The 17748-nt window shown below is 32.9% G+C and overlaps 2 protein-coding genes across 2 annotated transcripts; both read left to right on the forward strand.

Annotated features, from left to right (window-relative positions):
- The first annotated feature begins 2196 nt into the window (after positions 1–2196).
- On the forward strand, positions 2197–3400 carry LOC121219891 (uncharacterized). Its single transcript, XM_041098600.1, has 2 exons — positions 2197–2421; positions 2722–3400. The coding sequence occupies exons 1-2, from the start codon at positions 2198–2200 to the stop codon at positions 2819–2821; spliced, it is 324 nt and encodes a 107-aa protein (XP_040954534.1). The 5' UTR covers position 2197; the 3' UTR covers positions 2822–3400.
- A 6734-nt stretch (positions 3401–10134) lies between these two features.
- Positions 10135–11048, forward strand: LOC107929337 (14 kDa proline-rich protein DC2.15). Its single transcript, XM_016860735.2, has one exon. It carries the CDS (start codon positions 10424–10426, stop codon positions 10820–10822), a length of 399 nt encoding a protein of 132 aa, XP_016716224.1. The 5' UTR covers positions 10135–10423; the 3' UTR covers positions 10823–11048.
- The last annotated feature ends 6700 nt before the right edge of the window (positions 11049–17748 follow it).

The following is a 17748-nucleotide window of genomic DNA, read 5'->3' on the forward strand; positions in this document are numbered from 1 at the left end:
CAAGGTCATGCAATGCAATACAACAATATACCAAGCTTAAACTACCACAGCAATTAAATCACAATGATAAAAACCGAAATAGAGACGAATGAAATGCAAAGAAAGAATCGTAAATTTAAACCAAATCTTCAATTTTCGACGAAAAGACAAAAAGTAATCAACTCGCGGCTTAACTCTCGTGACTGTCCCCAGTGGAGTCGCCAAGCTGTTGACACCATTTTTTTTGTTAAAACGGGGTCGACTTGGATTTTAAAAAATAAAAACAAAAATGGGAGTAGCCACTAATCCTTTTTGATGAGGTGTGATCGGGTCACCTTAGAAAATGGCTATTTTAAATAAACGATTTGGTTTATTAAAATAACGCTTTTTTAGTCTACGAAATTCAGAAAGATGGGTTCGGGAGTCGGTTACGTACGAGGAAGGATTAGCACCCTCGTAACGCCCAAAATTGGTACCTAGTTGATTAATTAGTGTCTTTGTGTCGAAAATTAAAAACTCGAAAAGAATTTAAAAATACAATCCCTCTTTATATGTGTTATTTTGAAATTACTCAAATAAATCAAAATGGAAAATGTCTCCTTATCTTGAAGTAACAAGATGTCACATCCAGTAAGTTAGGACACGACACCTCATATTTTGGAAGTAAGCTTGCCTTTTATTTTTTATTTTTATTTAAACCTCCTTTATTTCAATTTTAAAAGGATATTCGATTATTTAGGATCAACGAGAAAAATCAAAGCCCAGTAAGTTAGGGCACGATTTCTCGAATTTTCTAAATATAGAATATTACCTTTATTTTTGAAATTTTATGTGTTTGGAAATTTAAAAGGATATTTTGCTATTTAGGTTTAACGAGAAAATCGAGACCCAGTAAGTTAGGGTACAATTTCTTGAATTTTCAAAATGCAAAATATTGACTTATTTAGCAAAATTCCATTTCGAATAATAGCGGGTAATCTATTTGAAGGTAAGCATTTATTTTGTTTGGAATAAAATAAAGTAACCTAAGTTGGATGACTATGTCGGAGTTTAATTTACAATATGATGACGTGAAATAACAATATAATAATAAACATGGAATAATGATACATGGATAATTACACAAATGTATGACAATAATATGAAAATACGAGTAAACTAATTATGGCACACACAATGACAATACACACTCAACATACATTATTTGAATACTAGGATTAATAACCAAAGATAAATAAATTAAATAACATATATAAAAGTTTCAAAAATGAGTGGTATAGAGCAAATTAAAATAAATAAAATGTAGAGCAAATTTAAAATAATAATAAATGAGTCTTGAATAAATAATATAAAAAAAAGTAAGCAAACAACTATATGCAAAACAATTTAAAAATATTATATATGCGAAATTTTAAAATAAATAATAACATATATGTACATATGAAAGCATAAAATAAGGAATATATAAAATCTTGAAATGGATAATAAATAAGTTAAAATAAATGGTAAAGTAAAAAAAGTACAAAACAGTTTGAAAGTAATTAACATAAGATTATATATATATATAGCACCTAAGATGAATAGCTAAGAAACCTTTTTTACATTATCCTATAAAAGTTTAAAATAAATAAGTAAAGGAATTTGAAAATACTAATAAAACCGGAAATGAGAAGAGATAATATATGTACATATTTTTTTAAATGTATAGAAACTTGAACAAGTAAAAATAAAACAGGTTCGGAAATAAATAATATAGGGAAGTTCAAAAATAAATAGCCTAGGAACAATGGGCGTGATTGAAATCAGAATGAAATTAAAGGCGATAATCAAAAATTAAAAGATGGAGGAAAGGACTGATTCGTCACATGCTGAAAGTATCAAGGGGCGAAAGAATAAATGCCCGAAGTCCCTTATGCTGTGCGTTTTGACATGGGTCAGAACGAAATAATAAACAAATTATGCGGATAAATAAAAAAGGAAAGAAAGTAAAAAAATGGACTGGATTAAAAGAACAAAAAATGCAGAGGGACTATCCGCACAAATAAACCAAAAGAACCAAACATGTAGATTCCCCCCCCAAAACGACGTTGTTTTGCATCTGGGGTGGGTTCCAAAACACTGCCGTTTCATCTCTCCAATTAAGCCCTCTTTTTATTTTTTTGTTCATTTATTCCCCTCATTAGAAAAAATCTGCAGAACTATCTCAAATACCCTTCCCATGCCTTCCGGCGGTTGGGCTTCCCTCCGCCGTTCATCGTCCGGCGCACCACCACTAACCCGACGGCCGGCGAAGCGTGATGAAGGGCTTTTAAAACCCGGTTCTAGGAGGGCTATGAGGTCGGGCTTCGACTGGAGGAGACGAAGAACCTTGCACCCCATTTTTAAACCCGATTCCCATGACGGCGAGAGGACATCCGTCGACGGAGCTACAGAGCGATTCAGGTGCGCTCCCTCTTCTTTTTTGTTATTATATCTATATTTTTCTTATTAAAATGAAGTTGTAAAAAGAAAAAGGTAAAAATAAAATAAAATGAAAATAAAACGAATAGAAAACAGTAAAGGTTTAACCTTTTTGAACTTCTATTTTTTTGTTGTTTTGATTTCTAATGTGCGTAAAAAAATGACAGCGTGAATGTTTCGGCTTTTATAGCCAAGCTACAACCGTTGGTTTTCATTTTTTGTTTTTTTGCTCTTTATTTTGCTGGATTCTTCTTGTTGCTTTGCATTTATTTCTCTCTGCAGGTGTCAGAGGATGTCAGACGCATGGTTGGCTGGTGATAGGCGAGCGTCGGCGGTGGCCAAGGGACGTGCGAGGAGGCTGAGCGGCGCACCTGGGCAGTAGGGGCTGCTAGGTTTTTTTCTGCTGAAATGTTTTAGGTTGCTTGGACTAGGTTTTTTTAATTTTTGGGCCTGCTAGGTTAGAGTGAATTTAGTAATTGGGTTGGGTATTTTATTTCTATTTGTAATTGGGTTTCAGGCAAATTTTGGGCCCGGGCAAGAATTGGGTTCTACAACAAGGATATGGTTTTGGTTAAGGGTGATATGGAAGGGCTGATAATAATAACAGTGACAATGATAATGGGAGCCCATCAACTAGAAATAGTGAAAAAGTAAGCGGAGGAGGAAGAGGTATTATTTGAGATCAAACAAAAAAGATATGATAAGTCTAATGTTGAATGTTACAATTGCCATAATTTAACCATTTTTCCTGGGAGTGTCAAAATGAACCTTATAAAACAAAGAAAAAAGCCAATTTCATTAAAGATAAGTAAGATCCGGAACAACCAACTTTTTTCCCAACACTTACGAATGAAGAAAAGGATAATGAAATCATATGATATATTGACAATGGAGCAAGCAATCACATGTGTGGATACATAGAGACCTATTTAGAGCTTGAAGAGAAGATTAGAGCAGAGGCGAACAATCCCTTTAAATTTTGTAAAATTACTTTTGAATGCCTTTTAAGTTTTATTTTTTTATTTTTATATTATAATTAGTGCTTAAAAAAAGGAAAAATTTGTGTTCTGCCCTAAATTTTGTAAAATTATTTTTGAAGGCCCTTAAGTTTTAATTTTTTAATTTGATATTATAATTAGTGTTTGAAAAAGGATAAATTTGTGTTTGAGCCCCCAAAGTTTTTAAATTTGATTTCCTTTATAAATCTTATATTTTTTTATGATAAATTTAGTAACATTTTTATTTTAATTTTAAACTAATATAAAGTAGCATCTAAATATTAAATTGGTAAAATAAAGTTTAATATTTGTAATATCTAAGTATAAACCGTATCAAAATATTAATTAGGTAAAAAATAAAGTTAAATAATTATACTATCTAATACAAATTAAACATTTAACTTATTTTGTCTTACCTTAAATTTTGGTAATTAAGCTTATCTTGAATTTAAAAATATCTTGTTAAAAATAAACCTAGCTCGTAAGAGCCAAGTCTACTTTTAACATATATATTTTATAAAAATATTGCGGCCCCCGTATCAACAATTTTGACTTCATCTTAGAGGTAATGCATCATTTGGAGACTCATAGAAAGTCCAAATTGAAAGAACAATACCATTCCAATTTCTCTAAAAGACGGTAGCCATAGCCTTATGAACAATTTTTACTATGTTTCCAAGTTGAAAAGTAGCATTTTGAGTTTAGAACAACTCCTTGAGAAAGGTTATGGAATTCACATGAAAAATTGTTGTCTTTAACTAAGAGATCAAAACGTTAACTTAATTGTTGAAGTATCCATGCCAAATAATAAGATTTTTTATATTGAATCTCAAGACAATTGGAGCAAAGTACTTAAAGGCTAGCGTCAAGAATGAATCATGGTGTTTGCACGTGAAATTCAACCATTGAATTTGAGTAGTCTAAATTCTTGGAAAAAGGAAAATAGTTAAAGGTATGTCGACCATTAACCATCCTAATCAATTATGTGAGGCGATGTGTGTAAACCAATCAATCCATCATCATTTGGTAAAAAAAAAAATTATTCCTATTCATTGATAAGTATAGTAGGAAGACTTGGGTTTACTTATTGAAGCAAAAATATGAATCATTTATGGCATTTAAAAATTTTGAAATTCTTGTAGAAAAAGAGAATGGGTATATGATAAAGACTTTTAAGGTCCGAGACGAATTCACTTCTAATGAAGTCAATGACTTTTGTAAATTATATAAAATTTGTCATCCTTTAATGGTACCTAGATTGCCACAACAAATGGTGTAGAAAAAGGAAAATAAAATTATTCTTTAACGTGGCCAGATGTATGATGAAAGCAAATAATATGCTCAAAGAATTTTAGGCCAAAGTTGTTTCTTGTACAGTTTGTTTGTCTAACTGCTCGCTAATGAAGGATGTGAATAATCTAACCCCTTAAGAAGCGTGGAGCGGGAGAAATTCCAGTGTCAACCTTTTACGAGTGTCTGGGAGCTTTCTTTAAAAACTGGCATGGTTTTAAAATGGAAAAACGGAAGACACTAGTCATGTTCTGCGTAAATGTGTAGTTGCTGCCACCATTTGGGTTCGAATCATCGACCTGAATAAATGAACATAAAGGAATGGGTTTATGCCAACTTATCCCAACCTGATTACTTTGCGATTGACAGTTCGGATTGGGGTCTTAAGTTTAGCGTCATTTGCTGGTGTCTCTGGCGTCGGCGAAACAAAGCAATTTTTTATCCGAATCATGTTTGACTATGAGAGAGGTTGGGAAATAAGTCGGCGATTATTACAAGAATTTGCGCGTGGGACTGCGACAAACAACGCATGCTGCTGGTAAAATGGTCCTTGCCACCGGAAAGCTGGTTTAAAATCAATACTGATGGTATGCTACAAAAGAGCTCCAACATGGCCGCCGTTGGGGGAGTAATTCACGACCACAATTGTACCTGGATATCGGGGTTTGCTAAATGTATTGGTAGCTGTTCAGTTTCGAAAGCTGAAGCATGGGGCGCTCTTGAGGGATTACAACAGGCATGGAAACCTTGGGCAGCGCAGAGTAATCTTGGCGTGTGACAGCTTGGAGGTAATCAGTGCTCTCAATGGTATCGGTAGTATTGATAATTCAAATGGTGTTATCCGAGATGATGGATAGAGAGTGGGAGGTGCAGGTTCTTCACACGTACGGAGAAGTTACTTCATGATGATGTTATGCGGCGGGCATTTCCCATTTGTAGAAGAAAAATATTTACTTTTTTTTTCAAGCAGATATAATATTTAGTTATATGAAAGATGGGTTGAACAGTTGATTTTCTATAAATCTGCAGTGCAAAATATGAAGTATAACTAAATTTGTTTGATTATTGAAGTCGGTCTTGATATAAAAATATTTGGAATATATTAATCAATTTGGTCCCTTTCTTTCTTTTGTTTTTCGTTGAGAAGTTAAAAGCAAAATCTTTCAAGGCTTGCTAATCATTTTACTGAAAAACGACAGGATAAAATATGATATTTTCCCTTTCTTAAAACCTTAATTAATTAACAAATTCTCTTATTATAATTATTTGATGCATAAACCATTTTTTAAAATTAAATTAAATTTAAAGATACATGATATGAATTTTTTTTATCAATATACCGAATAATTATCTGTTTTTCTCATACAATTAATTGAAATCGCTAAAATAATTTTGTTAGTGAGTGTATTTTTTCATTCAATAATCTTAGTACATGACTTAGCAATAAACTAATTTTATTTTGTAATTTTTAACCATTTATATGATTTGTTTGAATAAAAGGAAAAAAAATTATCTATTTTGAGGAGATCTTATTTTTATGAGACAAATTTAGCTTTAACATTTACGTCTTTTGTCAATTTGACTCTTATTCTTTTTTTAAGCTAAATTTGGTCCTTAATCTTTTTAAAAGAGTCGAATTGAACTATCAACCTTTTAGATTGAATTGCTATTTTTTAACGGGAATGCTAACTAAAACATTAAAATTTTAAACATAGAAGGCAGCATGACAATCCACGTTAATTTATGCTAATTTTTTTTATAAAAATTATGAAAATTTTATATTTTTTTGAATTTTGAATATTTTATAAATTTTAAATTGTTTATTGACGTGACATATAAGACAAATAGTGTTATATCAACATGAAGTATATGTAGACTTTCATACCAATTGTCACGCTAACATTATTAAAAGTTAGTGTTTTAGTTAATATTTTTATTAAAAAAAGCTATTTGATTTTTTAAGAGATTAATGCCAAATTTATGTAAAAAAAACTAAAATAATAAAAAATGAAAACATTATTATATTTTAATGCCAAATTCATTATACCATTTTTAATAAAATTTATTATATTTTATTTTAAATTTAAATTTAAATTTAAATTCATTATTTTTAATGTTATAAAAAATTGTTTTAATACTGGAGTATTAAGTTAATACGTGAATTCATTCAAGTTTTTAGGTCTCTTTAATAGAGATGGAGATTGTGGTCACAAAAGAAATTGCCCAATAAATTATTTTAAGAGCAGGAAACTTGAGTAAATGATATGGTAAACTTTGTTTGACGATGAAATCCGAAGGAATAAACTACATATTAAGAAACTGTGTTTACAGTATGTTGAATCACATCTGTGAAGTTTACCCACAAGATGTCAAAGCAGATAAGTTCAAGTTCTTCAATGCATACATACATACATATAATGACAATATATTGTCCACCACAGCCGAATGGGAAGCTGTATTTTTGTTTTTCTATTGAACGCATCACATCAACACACAGTCGTGGCAAAAAGTAAATCGACCTTGCTTGGATAAGTTTGAAGGTATAATTAATATTGACTTGATTTAAGTTTCAGCAGTTTCTGTAATTGGACCAAAATTCTGGTTTCAATCAACAAGGAGAAAAAAAAAATCATCAGGTCATGTCAATTACATATATTATTGTAAATGGAATTTTTTCAAATGAGGGCACAGTTTCAAATGAATCTCTGGTGGAACCCATTGTAATGTTCTAGGCTCACCCGTGACGCTCTTTCCAAAATGACAACATGCCAAAGAAGAATATGATGGAAGACTATCTGCTTGCCAGAAGATATGCACGTAGGAGCAAAAAGGGTTTGTTAGCAGTAAACATGAACAAATCTCAAGAGTATAATAGTGGAAAATTAAAGAATTCACTATAAAATAATCAAAATAATGAAGCATCTGAAGTTCAATAGTTCAATTAATGTTGCTTTGCCACAAATAAGTAAGATTCTCTATAAGATATATTAAAGATATGCGGAAAAAATATTGAATGGTTTTGTGGGGCGTGTCTCGTATTCATCGCACACATTATAAGTACTTTAGACGAAAATTGACAAGTAACTGAAGGAGGGCCAAAACAGGCCCGACATCAGGACGACGCGATAGTTTTTGGCAATAGATGTGGCGACAACATCATGACGAGGAGAGTCGGCACATCATGACGATTCCTAGTATTATGCAGCCACGTTGTGTACAGCTCAATAGGACTTCTCCTAACTAGACTTTGATTACTTCAGGGTTATTTTAGTTGTTTTAGCTTTTAGTATTGAACCTATTTAAAGGGCATTTGTAACACTGATTTAGACATACCCATCAACAAGGGCTTTTCTTTGACGGCTATAAAATGTAGTTGCAAATGAGTTTTGGTGAAAATTTTCGTGATAACTATGGAGAGTAGTTTGTACCCTTTTTGAGAGAACTCAATGAGAGTTTGGGCTTTGTATTCGAGGTTTTAGATAATGTATGTTTAGTACATTTAAGGTTTATTTTTTTCATATTGTACTCTCATTTGTTTACTCATTTAGTTAAAAGTCGAAACCTCATTTGCGCGTGGTTTTTATCCTCTTCAAAGGAGTTTTCCACGTAAAATATTTGTGTTCATTCTTTTCTACATTTTCTATTTCGTTGTTTACACGAGTCGGTACCTAGTAAATTGGATATTGAGAAGTTCGAAAGGATCACAAATTTCAGTTTCTGACAGTTTTAGATAATTACGGAGGTAGCTGATGTGACTGAAGACAAATATGATGATTCATTGTTCTCCACATATAATCTGGTTGAAGGTGGAGTCATACCAAATATCAGATATGTGTCTGATTTAGATAAGAATTTCATGCCCATTTGATCTTTAGAACTCGAATGGTTCGCAGAATGTTTGAGGCAAGGTTGGTCACAGAGGGTTACAGACAGGTGGAGAGAGTTGATGTTTTCTCTATTGTTCGGGTATTACTGACCCTTATTGCATTATACAACTTTGATTTGATGACTAGAAGTCTTTTAGTTTTCAAGTTCGAGCACAATTTAAACTTGGTTGACATTCTACAAAATCTGAGTTAGGCTCGTAACAGGGCATGGAAAAGGAGACGTGATAAATACGAGTCAAGGTAAAAATTTGTGGGTTGTCCCGCATTTATCAAACACATTGCGGACACCTTAGACGAGAATCGATGAACAACTGAAGGAGGGCCAAAATAGGTTTGACGTCGAGATGAGGAGGTCTCCGACATCGGGATGACGCGACAGTTTTTGACAATAGACGTGGCAACGATGTCATGACGAGGAGAGTCGGCGCGTCACGACATTACGATGATTCTTGATGTTATGCAACCACGTTTTGTACAACTCAACAAAACTTCTTCTCCCAGTTGAATTCTGATTACTTCAGGGTTATTTTAGTCGTTTTAGTCCTTAGTATTGAATATATTTAAAGGATCTTTGTAACCTTGATTTATACATGCCAATCAACAAGGGCTTTTCTTTGACGGCTACAAGATGTAGTCGCTAATGAGTTTTGGTGAAAATTTTTGTGATAACTATAGAGAGTATTTTGTACCCTTTTTTAGAGAACTCTATGAAAGTTTAATCTTTGTATTCAAGGCTTTAGATAATGTGCGTTTAATACGTTTAATGTTTATTTTCTCTATATTATACTCTTATTTGTTTACTCATTTAGTTAAAAGTCTAAACCTCATTTCCTCGTAATTTTTATTTTCTTTGGAAAAATTTTTCACATAAAATATTTGTATTCGTTATTTTCTACCTTTTCTATTTTGTTATTTATACTGATTCATCCTCAACAGATCCAAATTAGAAACCACTACTTTTGTTGGATTGGGATCATTAGCTCGTTACGATCAGTTTCTTACTGCAAAATTTATTGGGATTTTGAATATGTGAATGGATTAACATGCCATGACATGCAGGATACGGTCAAGACTGGAACGTAGCGCAATCAAAACAAAAAATGTAGCGGAAGATCAATACGAAGGTCTGACAAGCTGGCCTTCAACAGTGAAGTAATTATGTTGTTCTAAATCTGTATTCATTTTGTCTTCAGCAGTTAGTTTAGTTGTTGTAAGTACATTGTAGCTATAATATACCTAGTTTGGATAAGAGGAGATATTTTGTAAAATAAAAGTAAACAAATTAGATATTTATACTATTAACTAAAGACAATGGAAACATCCCATTGTTTGAACACTAAATTTAGTACATTTTGTCCAAAAATTAGCTTGATAGTGCTATTAGGATGGATAATATAGATAGATTAGTTGATTTCAAGGTCCCATTTTCTTCCATGATTGGAGGTCGGGAGGCAAACATGTTAATCTTGCTGATGAGTGGGTGTTATTTAAGATGAACTACTGTACAAATCGGATGATTTGATGCTAGGAAACCAGTGGTAACATGGAAACACCTTAATCTCCACCTCACATCACAAAAGTCCAAAGTTAACCAAAAATCTTCTGCCTCAGCCAGCTCAAATTGCAAGAAGTGAATTGATTTACAGTCAAATTTTATTAATTAAGGTATTACGTTATTAAACAACCGAGTTGCCCTCTTAAAACACTATAAAAACCCCATTCTTTTCTCCAAATTCACCATCCCCATTCTCAGACATTATACAACCCTAACTTCTACATTAGGCAAGAAGCTCCTAAGGTTTGAGAGAGATGGCTTCAAAAAGATCGGCATCGGTTGCCCTCTTTTTTGCACTCAACATTCTCTTCTTTTCACTTGTCAGTGCTAATTGTTCTTGCCCTTCCCCCAAGCCAAAACCAAACCCCACTCCCTCCCCAACTCCTGCTGCGGAAGGAAAGTGCCCCATAAATACCCTTAAACTAGGTGTATGTGCTGAGGTGCTTGGTTTAGTCAATGTAACTGTTGGGTCACCCCCAGTTCAACCTTGCTGCACCCTTATCAAAGGCCTTGCTGATCTTGAAGCTGCTGTTTGCCTTTGCACAGCGATCAAAGGCAACATTTTGGGTATCAATCTTAATATCCCAGTTTCCCTCAGCTTGCTTCTAAATGTCTGCTCAAAAAAAGTTCCATCCGGCTTCCAATGTCCCTGATCACTCTTCCAAAATCTTTCTTTTCTCAGTGTTTTTCATGCTTAGTTCGCAACGGTAACTGTCTGTTTCCCTGTTGTAGTGTTTGTTTGGTTGCGAATTGATACTAAATAAGTGTAGTGCTTTTTATTTATTCAAGTGTTTATTTTTGGGTTTATGTATTTTATGGAAAAGTGAAAGTGTAGTATTATTGGTATGTTGGATTTGAATAAACCATCCATTGTTATAAGTTTGTCTAAATTAATTTCTCAATGTTGTCACGCTATATATATTAAACATGTATCCTTACTCCGAGCTTCATGCTTTGGATTTATTAAGAATAATAAGTAAAGTTTTGAATCTTTTTTCTTTGACGCATAATATTTTCAAGTTAACAATATATCGAAAGAGTGTAATAATTAATGGGTAATGAAAATGCACTTGGATGTAAGTTATGGCAACTTCTTGGGGTAATTATAAGTTGTGGCATAAATACTGTCGAAACAACACCACAAAGTTGGTCTTGCTCAAACAAAGTTCTACTCTTAAATTTTAGTACACGTAATTATTTAAACCTCATCCTAGTATATTTAGTGCCAAACAACCTCTCCTAATATGAATAAACAATAAATGCACTTAATAAAATTGTATTCATATAATGTGAATAAAATCCATTAAGCTTTTAAAGTTTTACCTTAATGTTTATCTATAAGCTTCTTTGAATACATTATCTTCATGTCTTTTATATTATCTTCAAACTCTATCTCTTATGCTTGGATTAGAATGTTTTGAAAGCTTGTGTTATTATAGGGATAACAACTTTTCGAGAGTTATACTTCAAATAAAACTTCTCTATCTTAAAATCTTTTAAGCGTGAGTTTGATAAATTATAGAAAATTTTCATTTCATTGAAAATAATATTTTAAATATATTTGACCATCATTTTAATTTTTATTTAATATAAAAATTTCAGCAAAAAATATTGAATAAGATAAGTAGCTACTTATCACTTAATGTAAAAAATAATTAAGTTTATTTTATTTTATTAAATTTGAATTAAATGATTTAAAAAGAAAAAGATAATCAAATTGTCATATTTATCTTCCATCGAAAACTATCCAAAATAACATAAAATATTATATTAATAACATTAAAAATAAAATAAATAATCTTTTAAAAATTAATATTTACTTTTATCAAATAACATAATTATATTCAGTATTTATATTTACTAATTTATATTGAACATTTTTAATATAAATTCAATACTCGTAAAATTTAATATTTAATACTTTAAAATTTAAAATTTTAATTTATCAAATACATCCTAAAGGTATTGTATTAAATTGATAGATGCCGCCATGAATATCCCACATTTTTAACCATTATAAGATAATTATGAACATAAAAATAAATGCAAAGTAAAAACAAAATTGCTGACAAATAAAAATTGATGCATAAACAACTTTTGGTTTGCCATGCGGGCACAGTTTGTACGTAGCACAAATTATTGTGTACTAACAAGTTATTTTCATTCTATAAAAAATCATTAATTAAAATAACCTAAAATAAATATTTTTTCCTATTCCAGTAACTAAAACAAATAAAAATAAAAGTATTTTATTTTAATAAAAATCTAAATATGATAGTTTTCTATAATAATTCAAATATATGCGGATTTATTCATTTTTAATTTATAAACATATATTTATATATATAAAACATGAGTTTGAAATTTTTTTAAATTAATAAAAATATAATTTATTATTCATTATATTATTAAATTCACATTAACTAATACTTTATTTATATACTACTAATTATCATGAGATAATAACAAAAGTAACATTAATTAACTATTAATTCATTAAACGTAATTGGATAACTTAAAAATAATAAAATCCCTTAAATAAATTATATATACTACATATATTATTAATTATTATATGATCATAAAAAAATTTATTTAATTGTGCATGTAGTTTTTTAGTTTCACATTTCTTTTTAAATAAATATTAGAAATCTTAATACACGTGTATGCGTGTGAAAATTATATATTTAAAATACAAATGTTTGCTTAAAAGTAACATATAATAAGCATTGATATGTATGGTTTGAAACTAATTAATCGTAATAACACATGAAATATGTACAATACTAAAATTAAAAAAATAGATTAAATTATGACTAAAGTGAAAGCTAAACACATAAATACATCAGATAAGCAATACTAAATGCACTACAGTTATTTATTATGGTTTTGTCATTAATTCTGAGTTAGTGTCAAGCTGACTTGTGACACCAACTCAATTAACAACATTATTAAGATATACAATTTATAGAGAAAATAAATTGTGTATATTAAAATTAAAATGTATAAAAATATATTAAAATTGTTATAGAAAAATTAATAAAAAATAATAAGTAAAAGGTGGATGAAAAATGCGGGAGAATTTTTTCATATTTTCATTTCACTCACGTAAGGATTCTATTTATAAGTAATTGACATTCCATGCAATACAATAAATGAAGCTTATTTAAGTGCTTCATTAACACATGCATTAAACAACTTGCATAATGAAGGGGAGGTTTTACCTTATAAATGAGGGCGGTTAGAATATGAATATCCACATTTATTTGTAACACTTCCCTTTGGATGTCCACTAGAAAAAACTATGCCTCATTAAAACCTTTATTAGGAACAACCCTGTGGGATAAAAACCTAATGAAGAAAAAGAGTACATAATCTCTTATTGATAAGCTATAAAAATAACATATTTTAATCTCATTCTTAATGCATTTTTGGATGATTAATTATGCAAATTAGTAAATTTTATGCTTTTAATCCTTTAAATTCATGTTTCTATACTTAGAAGAGCATTTGGGAGTAAAAGGAGCGAAAAACGAGTCAAAATCAGATAAATAAAGTTGTTTTCAAGAGCCACATGGCCTGGGCATTTCCACACGGGCTGGACACATGCCTATGTAAGCCACACATGTAACGCCCTGAATAATTTAAGTCTGTTTTTGTGAAATCTAATATAAATATGTATTTATTTCAGTGGTTAAGTGTTCTGAGTGTGCGTATAAGGTCTTGGGTTCAAGTCTCACAATTGGAAATTTTGTTATTTTTAATCCAAGCCTTATCCCTGTTGGGTGGGCTTATATATTATTGTTTGTAAACTTATATTAGAATGAGCCTGTTGGTTCAAGTGGTAAGGGGTTAGCTTTCTCTAAGATCTTGTGTTTGATTCCATATAGGAGCGTAGATGATATTTTTGCTTCGGTTGTCTGATAGAGGTTTGAAGGAACCAAAATTCTGAGGTGGTTGAGAGTTAGTAGGTTAGTAGGGAGTGAGAGAAAAATTGTGGATTTGTTGTCATATCTATTTTTTTATTATTTTATTTTTCTCTCTCTTCCCAAATTTCCTCTGTTTTTGACGTTACTTCTTCTCTTTTCTTCTTCTCTGCGATTTTCCTATTTTCGGTTCTTTTCTTTACTCTGTTCGTCAACTAGTTGTTCCAAACATTCGATTTGATCCCGGTGGTTTCCATCTGTTTTGGTAAGTTTGACGTTTCATCTTTGTTGCTTTCATTCTTTTTAATTAGCATAGTGGTGTGGTTAGGAAAGTTAATTTCATACAAGCTGTTGCATAGGTGAAGGCGGTGAAGCAACGATTTTAACTCCAATGGTCTGATTGTGTGCATGGTCGTATTAGTCGGTGATAAGTGTTTGCGCATTTTTCAGTGTAGTTGGGGAATTCATAAGTTGGATGCTAAACTTGTTGTTGGAATGCTATTTCTTAGGTTTCAAGAGTCTTGGGATTATTTTCACAGTAATACAAACCAGGTGTGTACCCTAAACACGAGAAATTAAGATTCGACGGAAACCAAAAATTGGGGTTGTCGACGCCACACGGGCATGTAGCCGACCGTGTGGCTGGCCGTGTATGAGACATTGTCGTATGACTAACGAATGCGTGGCTGCGCGCAAGACACGGCCTTGTGACGGTGTGAATGTGGTCGTGTGGGCTACATAGGCTAGGCCAGGTTAGTGTGAGCCACACGGGCGTGTGGGACCACATGAGCATTTCACACAGGTGTGTGGGTTTGGGCTAGACCGTGTGGGCCACAAGGGCAAGGCCAATTTGGGCGTGTGGGCCCACACGGGCATGTTGGCCCAGAATTTTAAAAATTTCCCTAGGGTCACTCAGGTCGTTCCGATCAACTATAGGCCTATCGTAGGGTTGGTAAGGGCTAACCAAACCCTATTTCATGTGATTTGATATTGTGATAGACTGATCTGAGTAAGATACTGGTATGTATATCTGACTGTACTGTTTAAGTATGTATCTATCTATATACGAGCATGTTAAGCATGTTAATTTTGATATTTCTACATCTATATTTTGTATCTGTGTTTGGGGTGAAAATTGCATATGTGGAGGAAGTGATCTGTTTGGCGACTCTTCGCCTATATTCTAGCAGCCTGTCTGCAATTATCTGATATATGTCGCATCAACACTATATGGTGTGTAATGATGGGTGGGTGTTCTTAACCCCACATGGTGTGATGAGAAGGACGGAGATGGTGTGTAGAGGATGTGAGTAGGATTCTATTTATCTGTTTTGTACATTTGATTCTAATAGATGTTTCTGTGAAGGACTTAGGTCCGGATTTGTAGCTGACTGTATATGAAACTCTGTATATGTTGCATGTCTATCTTTGATGGGTTACACACTGAGTTTACGTAAACTCACATCTGTTTGTTTGTTCTGTTTAGGTAATCCACAGACATAGGCGGGTCAGTCCGACAGAGGCTCAGCAGTGACCACTCGATTGGAAACTGTTTCCATTTATTATTATTTCATGGTTTTTTCTTAAATTTCTGGCTTTCATGAAAGTTTTGTATTTTTTGGACTCTCCGGACTTTTTAAACTATTTGATTTAAATTTTTGGTTTGGTTGCGTTATGGTTTCTAAACTGCGACGATTCGACAAAATATTGATTTCACGAGAACAAATGTTATTTTTGCAAATACGAGCATGGTTTTGATTTTAACGATTTTTCAAACTTTCGCCGCGAAATGATTTGGTTAACTGTAAAGGATAAAATGTAATGGTTTTAGTAATAAATATATAAATGAATATGTTTTATAACTTGGACATTTTATCGTAGTATCATCGATTTCAAAACCCTTCTTCATAACACTCTTGGATTCAACCATAAAGTTTAGGCTGGGTTTGGGGTGTTACATTTAATGGTATCAGAGTCAGGTTGCAAAACTTGTGCTGTGAATTTTGAGTTCCAAAATTGTGTTTTAAAAAAGAACTGGTTTTCTAAATAATTTGGACCATTTTGAATGAGTAAGTGGTACACCGAGTCTCCGACACTGATCTTGTAAGTATTTCTGAATTTAGAAAACACTGTAGTTAGTACTTTCTAAAACTGTAACTGAGTTAGTTAGAGACTAAAACCTCTGAAATACTTCTGAACTTCTAATAACTTGAGCATAAAATATCTGCTAATAAAAACTGGAACAGATGCATAAAATTTTATAATGTAGATAAAACTAAAAATAGAATGAGCACTCGTGGAACTCACGGTCGTGGTATTCGTGGGCGTGGCAGGCGCCGTAGGGAGGCTCGAGAAGAGTCTTTCTCTCTGGGTAGTATGTCAAATTTAAACACGAGTGAGACACCAATTTCACTTACTACTTAGACTGGGTCTCAATGCCGTTCGGCTGGGGACGACGCACTGTCCTAAGCCATGTTGAAAGTATTGGAGAGGGTTGCTGGACCCCATTTTGGATCTGGGGGCCTTGGGTCGGTAACTGAATGAATTCGGTCCAATAGAGCTAAGTATTTTAGGGGTATTACTAGAGTCGCCCCTACTGTGGCCGAGTATTGGTTAGAAGCCACTGAGAGGATTACAAATGACATCGACTGCACTGCAGAACAGAAATTGAAAGGTGTAGTCTCTTTGCTTCGCGACGAAGCTTATCAATGGTGGTTGTCAATTGATGAGGGTACTCAACTGGATTGTCTGAACTGAGACTACTTTAAGATCGCTTTCCAAGAAAAATATGTGGGCTCGAGCTATGTTGATGCTCATAGGCGTGAGTTCATGAATCTCATGTAAGGTGATAAGTTTATGGCCGAGCATGAGGCTGAGTTTCTTAGATTGAGCCACTACGCTCGAGGTATAGTGGCATCTGAGTATGAGAAATGTGTCTGTTTTAAGGATGATTTGAGGGATACTTTGAGGGTTCTGATTGCTCCGCAAAGGGAGCGTGAGTTTGCTGCTTTGGTTGATAAGGCGAAGATCACTGAAGAGGTAAGCGCGTAGAGCTCCAGAATAGAGAACGAGATAGAGTCAAGAATAAGAGGGATTTAGAGCCCTCTAGTTCTTTTTAGAGGCCTAAGAAACGGGCCAGACCTAATGGGTCTGTAAAAGTGGGAGTTCTTGTTGCTCCTACTGGGATTCAGCCTTGTGGTGATTGTGGTAGGCGCCATTCGGGTAAGTGTTGGAGGAGATTGTCCACATCGTGCTGATCATATGCAAGTTACGGGATCAGGTTCTGTTCAGCCTCAAAGAGTAGTACAGCAGCCACCTAAGAGCCGTGGATCGATTAGGTTTGGTAATGGTGTGAGCCGAGGACAGAGAGCACTAGGCAGATGTGCTAATCAGACTGAAGTGAGGTAGCCTGTACTGCTTTATGTTGCTTGACGTTGAGAGGACAGAGACGCTGTTGATGTGATCACGGGTATGTTTTTAATTTTTAATACCTTATATATTACTTTGATAGACATATGTTCTACACACTCCTATGTGGCTAGTGTTGTTACCGAAAACTTGGGGATTTCAGTTGAGTGTACTTCTTGTGAGATTACTATATTGAGTCTGTTGGGGCAATCTATTCGGGTTAGTAGACTATATAGGAATGTTTT

This window comes from Gossypium hirsutum, chromosome D08, assembly GCF_007990345.1.
Source record: "Gossypium hirsutum isolate 1008001.06 chromosome D08, Gossypium_hirsutum_v2.1, whole genome shotgun sequence".
NCBI lineage: Eukaryota > Viridiplantae > Streptophyta > Magnoliopsida > Malvales > Malvaceae > Gossypium > Gossypium hirsutum.